The sequence below is a fragment of the Strix aluco genome, chromosome 14 (assembly GCF_031877795.1).
Source record: "Strix aluco isolate bStrAlu1 chromosome 14, bStrAlu1.hap1, whole genome shotgun sequence".
Lineage (NCBI taxonomy): Eukaryota > Metazoa > Chordata > Aves > Strigiformes > Strigidae > Strix > Strix aluco.
Window position 1 is genome coordinate 22,827,224 of NC_133944.1, and position 14,471 is coordinate 22,841,694.

Consider the following 14,471-nt stretch of genomic DNA (forward strand, 5'->3'; position numbering starts at 1 on the left):
GCTTTTCGGGGACATCCCCTCCCCTGAGGGGGCTCAGCAGAAGGGAGGCGCAGGCCAAGGCGAGGTGGGAAACTCTGCAAAGTTTTTTTTGTTTATTCACGTCAGAGAACACTGTACAAATATTACAGGCAATTTTCTTTCCTTGCAAAAAAAGTATAAAAATAATCTTTATATATGAATCAAAAGTTCATTTGCAACTGTAAATTATTCCTTTTCCCAAGGTCGTCTAACTGGTGGCGAACACGAACACGTGGGAGGAGGGCGAGGGCCAGGCAGTACACGGAGAGCTCAAACTACACCAAAGCCACGGAGCCTAGCTAACGCGCGCGCGGGGCCGAGGGATTTCAGCTTCCATGCGAAGGGGGGAAGGTTTGGGGTCTGGCTGCATGCGGGCTGGAGGGTTCCACCCCCCGGCGGGGTCCCACACCACGGCTGCCTGCCTGCAGCTGCTTGCTGCCAAACTAGAGAGCGTCCCGTTGTTCCTCCTGAATTCTTCAGGCTTTTCCCCAAAGAGGCCGCCGGTGCTTCGGGGCTGCAGAGAGGAACAGCTCTTCTGGGGGAGGCCCACGCAGAACAGGATGGCCCGAGGAGCCACCTCGGGGACACGGGTCCCAGGCATATACTCTTCTCACCTCTGTGGGCTCCAAGAATTGAAGACTTTACATCCCTTATTCCTGGTGCTCCAGCTGGTTGTGTGGTTCACAGGCGGTGAGCAGCTAAGCAGAGAACTTAAAACATCAGCTGGTTACGTGGATGGCTGCGAGCTACCTCTCTGCAATAGCCAGCCACGCTCCTGGCCTGGCCCTCTCCTCGGCAGTGTGCCAGGCAGGAGAGGCAGGACAGCTGCTACCACCTCGTTGGCAGGAAGATGTGCAAAACTCAGGACACTCAAAATACACAATCTGACCAAAACCCAAAGTTGGGGCTTGTAAAATACAACACAAATCCGTCAGGGCGTTCTACTCCAACTAAACTGCACAGGGTCTAAGACTGGTACCACCTGACCATCATAACCCAACCGCAGACCTTCCATTACAATGGAAGAAGGTATGGAGAAAGCAGTGAAGAAAATCTTGTGGAAAAAAGATGCAGAGAAAGCATCACGGTAAGTGGCGACCTGCCACAGGATCAGCAATTGGGAGTGTGGGTAGGGACACTAGGGGAGCAAATTCAAATATACAGAAAGCCTGATCCTGAGCAGATGCTGAGAGAAAAAGGGGTGGTGGGGGGGAAAGCACTATTTTGACAACACCTATGTAACTTACCACAGCAAAGCACTACTGAATTGTTACTGCTTGGTCGCCTTTTAGACAGCTGAAGGCTCAAGTGCAATGGTTGGAGAAGACAGCTACTTGCAAATATGAGCAGGCTCTGATGTGCCTGGAGTACCTTACAGGCACCAGCTGGAGCAGTCTTATCCTTTCGAACATCTCTTCACTCAGGCAAAAACAAATAAAAATTAAAAAGCCATACTGGCACCTCTTCTTTAGCCCTGTAGAAACAGCCCAGCTGCTGTACAAGGAGCTGAGCCCCTGGGCTCATGCATCAGCAGGCTGGCAAACACAGAACCAGCGCTCCTGCTGCTGCACAAGCAGGGAAAGGCTCAGCCCCTGGGTCCTACTAGGAACGCTCAACTCCTGAGTCCCACTAGGAGGCACAGCTGGCTAAAAAAAGTGCTTTTTCTTGTAAAACATACTAGCTTGGTCTGAAGTCACTGGAAGAAATGGACACTTTGGTGCCATTTTTTTTTTTTCCTCGTTGTCATTCAGAAATAAAACCACCCCAATCTGAACTGCTCACATTGAGATATCTAGCTAACTACCTCCGGGCTTGTGAACTGACCACGATATCAGGGCTCCTTGTAGCAGCTGGTACCTAGGAGGTGCAAAGTGCCTCTGGGAGTGCAGGAAAAACCAAGGCATGCAGATTTGAGGAAGCTCAGAGAGGCACACGGGCAAACTCTACGGGTGAACTGGGAACACTCAAAACACAGACCCTTTGAAGTGAGGCCCAGGATCCAGTGGAGAGAGAGGTGCGGCGGGGCGAGTTGCACATGCACCTTGCGCGTGCAACAGAGGAAGAGGAAGAAGCTACGGGAAGGCTCCCAGCCTGCAAGTCCACATCTCTTGGTTCTGAGTCCATATGAGAGCATCTCTGAATCGCTCACTCATCGAGCTCTAGCACAAAAGGAATCCAAAAATAGACACTTTGCAAAGAGTTACAAAACTGTCTGTGTTTGCGAGGCTCACAGCCGCGCTGAGAAGTCAGAGGTTGAGGACAGGCACGTCAAAGAGGTCACAGACGCCTTCGCTCTCATCCAGGTTGTAGATGTAGTCATGATCTCCAGGTGGAGGGGAGAGGCGGAGCAAGGGAGCAAACACTGGGGAAAGAGAAGCCCACGGTTGGTTACAAAATTCAGCATTTCCACACCGAGCCAAGAGCTGCCAACGGGCGCTGAGCTGCAGAGCCAGGAGGAGGCCACCTCAGAGTCTCTGAGGTTACTTCAAATCAGCCTTGCGATACGGAAGAGACAGGCTCTTCTGGTTCTCACACCTCTCTTGGCGACTGGCAGGACGGTGAGAACACAGTCTGTGTCCAGAGCCCAGGAAAGAGGAGGGTGAGCCTGCAGTCACAAAGCTGTCAGCTCGGTAAAGTCCCACGGCATGGTCTTCCTCCCCTGGGAAGGCCACACCATGAGTGGGAGACTCAAAGACTCACCTTCAGATGACATCAGCTCTTCCAGCAGCTCAGAGTTCATACATTCTGGGGAAGAGACAAGCATGGTTTAGCAATGCACTCTGCTTTCCTGCTCTGTTCCTGTGTAGTTCCCCACCCTTCCCGGGGTGCTCCTCACCCTTGTTATCCCTTCTCTGGCGTGTGCAGCAGGCAGTGGCGGAAGGAGGCTTGGGCCTCTTGCCACGGGCAAAGGGCAATCTGTGTCAGACAACTCAAGCCACATCCAAAAATTCTGCATGAGGTTTCTGTTTTCTTTAGCTCAACCACACACCAGTCTCCTTTCTGTGACAGGCTGTGCCTTAGCCCTGTACTGCCACGCTAGCTGGTGCCCCAGACTCCTCCAAGGGAAACTCTTCAACGTGCACCTGAAATTCAGCTGGTAAAGCCTGACGTATTCACAGTCCTCAAATACCCAACTTTGCTAAGAGTGGGGAAAAAAATGAAAAAAACAAATGAGCTGTTCCAGGAGCAGTAGAACTAACAAGCCTCCAGTTTCCTCCAGATTCGTCCTTTGTCCCCCTGATTTGCTCCCCTTGTCCCACAGCTCTGCTGTGGCTAATCCAGCCACAGGCCCTGGCAGATTCACCAGCTGCCCACTGCCAAACAGAATGAACATCTGAGCTCTGCATATCCTTCCTTAATGGGCCAGTAACTCTGCTCTCCCCTCTACTGCCTGCACAAAACTGGAAAAAAATTATCTCTGAAAGGCAATTCCTTCCTCCAGGGTTGTTCCTCTTGGCTAGCAGCTTCACGAGGGACTTGAAGGGTAGACAGACAAGCACCCAGACAAAGTATGTGCAAGTCAAGCCCTTTTATTTAAGAAACTAAGCGTTGGAAACAGCTTTCTGAATACCTCTCTCACTTTACCAAGTTAAAGCAGTGAGTATCTAACTCAGTCTAACTGGTTCATGAGACTACCTCCACTTGAAATAAGTTTTCACAAAAGAAACTCAGATGAGCCCATTTTCAAGACACTTATCCGCAGCAGGCCATTTCCTAGAGGACAGGAACCTACCTGTCTAATTCAGTGGCGTGAGATGAGAATTTTAACACCAAGTGACTAGACAGGACTAACACCAGCTTCAATAAATAGCAATTAAATGCAGAACCTGCATTCTTAGATCAGGGCTGGTAATATCGCAGGGTGTGTATATGTGTGTGTTGAAATTCAGGGTTTTCCCAGGATATGAGTTTAAAACAAGCAGTTATCAAGCACCCATTTAAAAGAGAGAGAAAACCACGCGGAGAAAGTGATTCCCAAACAAAACCCTAAGGAAGAAATCCAGGCTCTTGCAGCTTAAACTGCATGGCCTTAAAGCAGCTGCCAGTGCCAGGGCAACATCACTGGGATCGCACAGGGGGGAAAGAGGCTGCATGGAGAGTGCTGCAAGGCCCATTTCTCTGAGCTCTGCAGTGTTGCTTTTTTTACAGTCCTGAGGTTTTCTGAGCTTTGCCTCAGTAGCTGTTGACTCTGTCTTGCAGAACACCGCTTTCATTCACAATTCAATAGTGGCTCACAGTTAAAATCTGACTTTGCCACGTCATGTTGTCCTTCACTCCTGGATCTCTACCTTCATCCTCCAAATGGGCAAGATAAAACAACATACGTTACCGTAGACAGCAAACATCTCCTTTTTAATAGTGTCCACAAAGTCACATAATACAGTTAGTTTGGGTTAAGCTAGATCTTCTACACGGGCTGCCTTGCAGCAGTTTATGTCTCACACTGCGAAGTCAAATTTACTCTGCGGGTGTACTCAGTCATTACCAAGACCTCATCCACTACCTAGAGAAGCGGGTGCTGAGCAAGGAGGAAGAGTGTTCTCCAGGCTGACTGCAGAGCCCTGCGCTCCCAGCACGCAGATCAGGGGCTCACGCACGTGCATTTGGGACTGTGGGGTTCTTACACTAAGGCAGCGCTTTCACAAAGCACCTGCTCGAGCACAGAACTAGGGACTGTTGTTGTACATACCCTGTCACCACCACAAAAGTGCTTCCGTGTACTCGGCTCTGCCTAGCTGCGGGGCTAGAAAGTATTTCGCCAGCACTGAAGGGGAATAAATGTGCAGATAAAGCGTTTCCCAGTTCAGGCTCACGTTAGACCTGATTTCTTCACCTCCTCTGCCCTTAGTCCAGAGTCTGTCCCATTGTTAGGCAGCGACACCCTGACATTCCTTGGGCAAAGGCAGAATCCCTAACACAAGTAACAGCATCCCCTCCTCTGCTGCTCCAAAATTACTAGCACCACCAAAACCACTGAGGGACATTTCAAAGAGAGACTATTTCCCTAGATTATTTGCTTTGATTAGCCTCAGGCAGGCTACAGCTGAATCAAGACTAACAGGGATTTTTCTTTTACGTGGTGCAGTCAAGTTGGAGAAGGAGCATGGGAAGCCAGAGCACAGATTAGCGTTGGCACGGGGACAGGAAAGCTCTCATCTGCACACTGTAGGGCAAACTCTAACAGAGGTTGCTGGCAACATGAAGACAGAAAAATACATACCAAAACCAGTAATTTTAACAGTGCCTAACTACAAGTAGAGAGCCAGCAGCCACCGACAACCACAAGCACCTTACAAAACCACAACCCCAAAACAATCCAAAAGGGAGTGAATAAACCAAACTGTCCCACTTCTGCGCGGAGATGGGCACAGAACAAAGCTGTGGTCAGGGAGTGAACATACCTCTCGTTGGATCAAACATCTCTGACAGCTCTTTGGGAAGTTCCAGTACTGCAAATACAACAAACCAAATGGTTTGCATTGTTACATGAAGTCTGAAATGCTTTACAGCGTAATCACCGACTGTCCTAGTGCACTCCTTACACACCCAAATCATCCATGCGATACAAAACTCTGCTCCCACACCCCATGTCACATATTGCTGCTGAAGTGATAAGCAATACTTTAGCTCGACTACTTTAAAATAAATCTGTAGGAGCCCCAGGAGTTATCACAGTCAGCAGCTCTCGAGTAACTGCCTGTATGTAAGCCACACACAGTGTCAGCTTCCGTACACCACCTCGATTCATCTTGTGTCAGGCGAGGGCATGCCTCGAGTCAGCACAGGCCCACTGGGACACGGTAAGCCAGGCACACAGCAAAGGCCTAACTCCACAATCAAGACTACTCCCAGATGAAGACAGACAGTTCGTGCTTCTCACAGACACGCTAGCAGCAGAACTGTGAAAAAAGCACCGCGTGAGCTACATTTGAGTACGATTTCCTCTTCTAAGCATAACCCTCTAACCTAGAGTGTTTCTGTAGTGTGTCTTACCTAGAGGATGCTTTTCCCTCCTTGGGCCAGCCTGCCATTTCCTGGCATAAAGCTCAAATGTTCCCTTTTTAAAGCCCATTTCACCTCACCAAGCACATCAAGGAGCTCCCCAAATATACACTGCGAGATCATTAAGACCAGAAGATCACTAAAGATAGATGAAGTATTCCTGAGCAAAGGAGGAAAACAGAGACAAGAACTCTCCTAGTAAAGGAAAACTCCCCATGAGTTACAAAGGTGCTCTCAGTGACAGCTGGAAATTCTATAGCTTCATGTGGTCTCAAAAAGGGACCGAAAGGGAATAATCCTACATGTAACAGCAGAGACACGTGTCATGCGAGTGTCCCTCGCAGATTTTCTAGTACTGATGTCCCAGAAAGTGGCAGGACACTAGACACGACACAGTCACCTTCTCACCAGGTTCCCCAGTGCCCTCACAGGGAAATGCCTACTCATCCCTTGCAGAGTCTGGCTGACAGAAAAGGTAGAACGGAGTTGAGGTCCCTCCTCCAGGCCCAGCAGCCTTTCCCTCACTCCAAGCAGCAGGCTTTTGGAGCGACACATGCAAGGAGGGTGCATACTCACTTCCTGTGGGGTCAGGTTTGATGGGCTCAAAGGAGGTAGAGGGGCTGGGTAGGATGGAGCCGCTGTCCAGCGAGGCAGAGGACTGCAGCGGCTGCGTATCCAACCCGGCGCTGCCCAGGGGCTCGAAGTCGCCGCTGCTCTTGGACTCTGCCGCCGAGACACCACATTCTGGAAAGAGCCACAGACACACACAGGAATGTCATCTCCCACCAGCCCCAAAGCAAGCAGCCGCAGCACGGACTCAAGCCTCACTGGCAATGTTGGCCAAGCACAAGACACAGGAAGAAGGCTTCTTGCTTTCATGTAGCAAAAACTCCCAGGTCCTGTTGGAGAGCAGCCTTAGTGGTGCCAGGCTGCACATAAGCCAAGAACATGCTCTCATGGCAATTAACACAAGCCAGGTAGTAAGCTACACCAGAAGTGTGGCCAGCACACTGAGGGAAGTTACTATCTGCCTGCTTGGGGCTGAGGCTGCACTTGGAATACCGTGTCCAGCTCTGGCCATCCTCCAGTTCAAGAAAGATGTGGAGAAGATCCAGCTGAGGGCTACCAGGTTGGCCAAGGGTCTAGGGCACATGGCCTACAAGGAGCTGGGCTTGTTCAGTCAGGCAAAGAGAAGTCTAAGGGCAATCTAACAGTAGCTTGCAGCTACCCAAAAGGCAGTTATAAAAATAAAGAACTTTCAGCGGTGCCAAACAATATAACATGCACAACAGGCAGGAGATGCATCTCAAAGGATTCAGGCCTCAGGAAAAAGAATTCACTGAGAGGGTGCTGCAGCCCTGGAAGAGCTCACCAAGGAAGCTGGGGATCTCCACTGCTGGAGGCTTTCATACTTTAGCTGGACAAAGCCAAAACCAACCTAATCTAGTATTTTTGAGTCTTTTTTCAAACTGAAAGTTGAACTTGAGGCTCGAAAAGACCCTTTTACAAACTTCTGCTAATCGATGAATCTGCATGATCAGTGGGATCCCACCACTGCTTCTACAGGCTGGCACTACCCCCTCAAGCCAAGTGTCTTATTTTCATTAACAGAGCCAGTCCCGCTAACCAAGACAAAAAGAAAAGGCTCACAGCAGCAAAGGCAGAGGTACCCCCTTTGCCAGGAGCTGACAACGCTGCACGACCAGCAGTGCCAGCCCCAGCCAGGCCAAGGAATGTACCCTCCTTTGTCAGCCACCATCCTGTTTCTGCCTTCCTCTCACCCGTGCCTGCGGCTTTCTGCGTGGGAGGGCTGTGGTCCTGAGTGCTGGTGGGTGTCGGTGTAGAGGGCTGGGTGCTGCTGGGAACAGATGCCTCCTGGAAGTGGGCGAGTGGTGGTATCTGTGGTTTTGAGGGTGCAACTGCCTGGCACTGAATGAGGTCTTCAGGGGGAGGGACAGGTAGTACGACAGGAGGAGAACTCCAAGCATCTTTGTTTACTAAGAGAACATCAATAGGACCACTTGTGCTCTTCAGATGGATCTGGTATTTCTTCTGCCCATTTAGGCCCTGAGAAAAGCCAAAAGCAAAACACAACCATACATTAAATGTGCTTTTCAAACAGAACAGGAATTTCCCGGAGGCAAGACATGCTGTCCAGACAGTTCAGCATGGGTCCACACGCAATTCCGCTGACTCCCAGGACTATCCTCTCCCCTGGTGCTCCAGCAATTACTCATGTACTTCCAAACAACAGTTTCCTCGCAATTATTTAATATCTTGGATTGCCAGTTCCTCTGACTTCATCAACCCCCTGACTGTCAACTCCCAGCCTAGTCAATCCAGGAACAACCCCCGCCCCGACACACACACACGCGCGCACACTCCTGCACTCTGCTCACACATTTATCACCCACCTCAGGGATGGGAACCTCCAAACGCGTGCCTGATGGGGCTCGAATCGCAAGGAGGGTGTCTCCTGTGAAAACAGACTGGTCAGCACTCAGCGGGCACAAACTGTCCTGACGATAACGATAATTACGCACTGACAAAGAGCCCCTCCTCAAAGCCCCCTGTCTCCTGTGCTCCCTTCCCCGGAGGACTGACATTTACACCCATCTGAGCTTATCATACAACTGCCAACGTGCCAAATGCCCAGGGCACAAAGAACCTGCGAAGTTGCTCCCAAAGCAACCCTAAAGTTTTTAGCAGCATCCTTAATCGGACTAAGCTTTCTTTCCTTCAGAAGGGCTGGCTTAAATTCACTCTTAAAAACATCTGATTCCTAAAGGAAGGATCCTTCGTGTTGTCACAAGCTTTTAGATGTGAATTATAAACAAAAGAGCACGCAAAGAGCTGCACTGCCAGCGGAGATGGTGTCAAACTAGGCTGAGGAGCCAGGTTGCCAACAGCATAGCAACCTCATGGTGAAGTACCAATACCTGAAACCAACACTCCCCAGCCTCTAACGGCATGAGCTGCCTGGCATTAGTTGTACTGGACCCTGCAGAGAGCCCAGCATGTGTGGGGCTGAGAGCCAGGCTGGCAGCATCTTTCCTTTTCAAGCCCTGCAGCTCCTTAAGACCTGCGCCCCTAAGAACACAACAGTCATGGGCGAGCAGCTTCCAGTCCGTATCTGGGTTTAGAGAAACGTGAACAGAGAAATACCAGCACTGTGAACATTAGACATATTCAGAGCGAGCAGTTAGCAGCTTTCGCTTTGAATGTTTAAGCTTTAGTGTGGTTAGTATTCACACTTCACCAGTATTCTGCACTAAGCTTCACTTGATAATTAAGACAGAAGATCCCCAGAGCGATGAGAGAGAGTGGACAGCAGAAGAGCGTGTCTTTTAATTTCAGGCAGGCAATCAAAGATCAGATCAGCAAAAGGTACAGGGATTAAAAATACCAGAGCATTTGTCAATAAGATGGGATTCTTTTAACAAATCTGCACTTAGGACAAATATTGTTAAGAGACACTAAAAATGCTTTATTAAGCTCAGAGACACAAGCTCAAGCTGTAAGACCTGTTAGTTTCAAATGCAGGTGCCCTGTTTCTAGCTCCCTTGATAGCTACGTCCCAAATACTTTTACAAAACAGTGTACAGTGTGTTTCCACTTCTTTTTGATTCTGCAAGTGAAAAATGCATCACAGCAACAGATGGGAAAATTACGTTGCCCAGTCACTAAAAACTAACATATTCTTACCTTTTTTTTTATTTTTTAATTAATACAAATAACAAATCCATATTTGACAAGATTCCAAGCATGGAAATCTTCAAGCCCTAACTCACTTTGAGAAAGCGAATTCAACAGCAGTCAGAAAAACCAGGAGCTGAAATTCAGCCTGCACCATAGCTCAAGAACACAAGCGATTCAACAAAGAATCTCCGCAAGGCCCAGATGGTCAGCAGAGGAAAAGTCACGTAAGGCACAATCATACAGGAAAAGTGAACAGACAATGGAAAAACATGGATCAAGCCTCTGTTCTAGAAGGAATTCAGATCTGCCCTCCTCAGTAAGATCTAATCTCTGCATTTTGGTGAGGTCTGTCTTCAGATGCAAAACAGTTTACAAAAAACAGGTGCAATAAAATGCAAAACACTCAATCAACCAAGCAATAAGCTGTCTGCTGGTCTCCAGTAAACTCTTCCAGACTGTTATGAGTTATCTGGCGCCAAGCACTGTCAAACTGAAAACAATCCCTGCCCCCTAAAAAGCACTACCTTAAATCAGAAGAAACAGTAAAGCAAAGGGAGCAGCGATGCAGAAGTTACCAGCAGGAACCTGAGCAGTGGAAAGTCTGGTGAGCACAGAAAGCACACAAAGGTAAAGATGAAAATAGAAGAACTGATGAAGTGTAGAGTGAGAAGAGGGCTTGGAAGAGAGGAGAAGAAAGTCAGACAAGGGTGAGATTACGCGTGGCTGGGGGAGGTCAGCGTAAGTAGCTTCAATCTCTGCTCAAGCAAGCAGATGCAGGGGTCAGGAGGGGTCAGGTGCCCACCGAAGCAGAAAGGAGCTGTGACTCCACACCGCCACAGCTGAGAACAGTTTAGGGACTGCAGGCTGCTGTACTGCACGCTGGCCACTGGGGATTTTTTCTTTTTTTTGGTCCTACAGCTATCATTAAAATTGGCAATAGAGAAGAAACAGAGACTCCTGTGGGTTTTCTTCACTTTTGCTCCACTACAGCTTTTTATAAAGGCACCTCACAGCTTTAGGAAGATAGCACACAAACAAGGGAGCGAGGTCATAGCAAGCGGTGTATTCCCTTCTGTCCTGCTGTTCACTACCTCCCTCTTGCACTCTTGTTGGTAGAGGGCATGACACAGCCGAGGGACCACTTTTTATATTATTTTCACCCAGATTTCTACCATGCAATAAAATTTGCTTCTGATTGTTAGAATATTGCTCACCCAAACCCTTAAAATCGAGGGCTTCTAACATAACACACACATGGTGACACTCAGCAAAAAGACTTCCTTAGCAATAGCAGCTATGTTCCTTCAAGCACAAGTAAAAGAAACTGCCTGCCCCCTCTGATGGTGACAAGAAAGCTCTAACTCAGTGGTACACAAACCCAGGATGGCATCAGAGCTTGCACTACATTTAACTTGATGCTGTTGGGCAGCCCGTGGTCCGCTGCCTCCTCTCTCCTGAAGGAGAGCAGCTGGGACAGCCTGACAGGACTGCAGCGTTACGTCTTTCTGACAGAGCACCCTTTCCTCACCTGTGAAGCACTTGCAGATATCTTCATGTGTCACATATGCTAATGTTTCCAAGGTTAAGGAGAAAGGCTGCAGCTTCCCATGCAGACAAAGAACTCAAAGGGCACCTGGTGTTTCCTTCCTGAGCACAAGAAATGCCATTCCCAGAAGGCTCTCTGTGCCACACTCTGAAGTGGTCTGCAAGCTACATTTCTAGTCAGAGCTGACATCCTAAGATAGGCAAGCCACAAGAGCAGCCCTGCGCTCGAGAAAGTGGCACCTGTGACTCAGAAAGAAGCCCTTTTCTCATCACGGTAAACACTACAGTGTTTTTTACTTCAAAAAGACAGACAAGAAGCTGTGCACCACAGAGAAAGCTGGTTCCCATGCCAGACAGTTACCCTAATTTCAAAGTCAGACACTGCCTCTTGACCCTTTCAGTGCAGATCCTTCAGCAGCAACAGGTCACCACCACCCCTCTGCCCTGAGCAGGGCAGCACCAACCCAGCCCTCAGGTCTCTGCTTTCCAACCCAGCAAGCGAACACAGAGTAATTGGTTCACACAAAGGATATCGACTGTTCTGCACATCTTCTGTAACGTTTTTGATGCTCTGCTGAACCCACATCTTCTGCTGCTCCAGCTCCTGTTCCCGCTGCTCCAGGTCCTCTATGTCTGCCTTCAGCTCGATAAGTTTGTGAGCTATTTCACGTGTGTTGCAGCCAGGACCCACCCCTCTGGGCAAAGTAAAAAGGAGTGACGTGCATCAGCCTCTGGAGGCACCCAGACCAGTCCCGACCTCTCAGAGAGGCTGTCACCTCCCTTAGTGCCACCCCTGTCATATGTCAAGGCCAGATCACCCAGAAAGCCTCATCTAGATCCCCACCTTCCAGCACAGCAACGCTGGGTACATCTTCCTACATCCCACAGACTGGCAGGGCTCTCCCCCATCTCCCGTGCCATGACAGGCATCTTTTCTAGCCCAAGGTGCTGCAAATACTTCGTTTGTACCAAAATAACAGCTCCACTGTAAAAAGAGACACGCCATACATATTTCAGCTTTCCTCCTTACTACTCCCCCTCAGCTGGGGGAACTACAAGCATGCACGGACCACTGAGGAACTGTGCTCTGAGCAGGGCATTTTAACCCCAGTGTGTCACTAAGACCTGGACTAGAAGGGATCTGTGAAAGATTTAGACCTTCTTTGCACTCACTTCCACTGGATACTGTTCTTGGATTTCTTCTCGATCAACCCGATGCCTTCCAGGACATTTGTGATATCGTAGATCCGTCGCTTCTGTCGCACAGCCAAGGTATCCGCAGCCTGCAAAAAGGTTAGACACTGAACTCCAAACTCTCAGTCATGTTTTGCTCCTTCCTGCCTGTCAGATTAATTCCTGGCCAAGCACCCTGCTCACCATCTCATACCTCTCATGTCCCAGCGCCTCAAATTACAAAGCCGTGTTCTCAGCGTCATTACAACCACGAGAAGAAGCCACTGACCCTTCATTCCTTTTCTTACCCAGCCACCTCCCCACTAAGCACAAACTAAATTCCAGCCATCTCACTCACAGCGGGTCCCAAAATCACCATTCCTCAGCAGCAAAGCAGTGCTGGAAGACACCAGTCTCGCAGCCTAAAAATTCAGTGCTCCTTCAGGGTAAAAGAGGTGGGGACAGAGAGAGGAATGCAGGGAGCTCCCTGCACGACTGACAAACTGAGAACAGCTTAGCTGAGCTGACATTCAAAAGGTCTTTTCTAAATCTGATCTGATGCTGCTTGATAGAGAATCAACACCTTTTCAAGAGGCAGATTCCTCTGTTTGAAAGACATGACGCCAGGAGACGAGCAAGCACGGCTGTAAGGGAGGAGCTCCTGAGCAGCCCTGGGACTTCCCTGCCTTGCTCACCTGACTCTCCTCCCCTCGGGTTTCAGGACACACCAGACTGTGCCCAGATGCTTGTGTCCACAGCCTAGCACCGGCCAGAGTTACCGTGTGCTGCACCGGCATGCTGGCATCGCCAGGACCAACAGCATCAGTTCCCCCTCACCAACCACTAACAGACAGGGACTCTGGAGACCTGACACTGCACAACAGATCAAATCACGCTAACAAATAAAAATGCACTTAATGGACATTTTAAGCAGGAAAATATTGTCCAAATCCAAAGAGACAACAATTTGGCACAGCAGAGGACAGAAGCCCACAGCCCTTGCACCTTCAGGGCTTTTTGGCATTTGCCTGCTGCCTGTGGAGGGTCAGAGCATCCTTGCACACGTACCCACCTAAGAGGTATTTGTATAAACCACAGCGAAGGAACTTCACCTAGAGAAAACACCTAGGTTTAAGCATCGTACGTGCCACAAGGCCAGAGTTATTTCCTCTAGGTGAAGATTTTCAAAATGCAGAAGCAAGGCACGTTCACAGGGCACTTCTCCACAGCCTAAAGGCATCAGGGACAACCTTTGGCAGAGATGAATCTGACCACACTCCCCTTCCTGTACGCCAGGGGGAAAAGGGCAGTCGGAAGGAACAGTTTCTATAGGTTATCTGCTTCTATAGGTCTCAGAGGTTTTGTAGGGCTAGATCATTACAGTGCTGGTGACCAAGGAGCACCTTGGTGTGGGGCTTGAACGCAGAAGGGAACAGGACAGCCGAGTGAAGCACACAAACGCCTGCACTGTCAGGCAAGGCCCGCTGCCTCCTCCGTTCTGGGGAAAGCAGAGCGGCTGGAGACGACTGCTCAGAAGGAAGCAGCGGGAGGGACCATTCGGGCGGCAGGTGCTGAGTCCCTCTGCCCGCCGCACCCCCGGGGACCCCGCTTTCCCCGCACCTGCTTGCACCGGGCGCTGCCGTGACCCGACTTCCCCACTCAAAACCTGCTTCAACCCCCGGCGGACCGGGCTCGCCGGAGCTCCGCTCCCCAGCGGGAGGAGCCCGGGCCGCGGCGGGCGCTCCGGCAGAGCCCAGCCCCGGGGCGGCGGGGCCCTCTCCCCCCCCCGCCCCGCCGGCAGCCCCCGCACCAGCTTGAGGTCGAGCACGCCGTCCTTAGCCTCCTGCAGCAGCGACACGAACTTGGTGGTCAGCAGCCCCAGACTCTTCTCGTGCCGGCTCGGCGCCCCCGCAGCCCCGCTCCCACCCCCGGGGGGCTGCGGCCCGCACTCCGCCATCTGCCCGCCGCCGGCTCCGGCCCCGCCGCGCTTCCGCTTCCGGGCCGCGGGGCACGACGGGAACTTCCGGGGCGGG

At 50.4% G+C, this 14,471-nt stretch overlaps 1 protein-coding gene across 5 annotated transcripts; it reads right to left on the bottom strand.

The window, feature by feature from the left end:
- Positions 1-77: 77 nt before the first annotated feature.
- Positions 78-14,420, bottom strand: E2F4 (E2F transcription factor 4). Of its 5 annotated transcripts, none has more exons than XM_074839740.1 (11): positions 14,249-14,420; positions 12,439-12,548; positions 12,110-12,250; positions 11,797-11,960; positions 11,249-11,290; positions 8,436-8,497; positions 7,803-8,088; positions 6,598-6,765; positions 5,421-5,468; positions 2,719-2,763; positions 78-2,380 (listed from the first exon to the last, which is right to left on the bottom strand). In XM_074839740.1, the coding sequence occupies exons 1-11, from the start codon at positions 14,393-14,395 to the stop codon at positions 2,265-2,267; spliced, it is 1,329 nt and encodes a 442-aa protein (XP_074695841.1). In that variant the 5' UTR covers positions 14,396-14,420; the 3' UTR covers positions 78-2,264. The 5 variants fall into 5 exon arrangements, with proteins under 5 accessions (XP_074695841.1, XP_074695843.1, XP_074695844.1 ...); XM_074839742.1 differs by lacking the exon at positions 14,249-14,420 and adding an exon at positions 12,797-13,061; XM_074839743.1 differs by lacking the exon at positions 12,110-12,250.
- Positions 14,421-14,471: the final 51 nt, after the last annotated feature.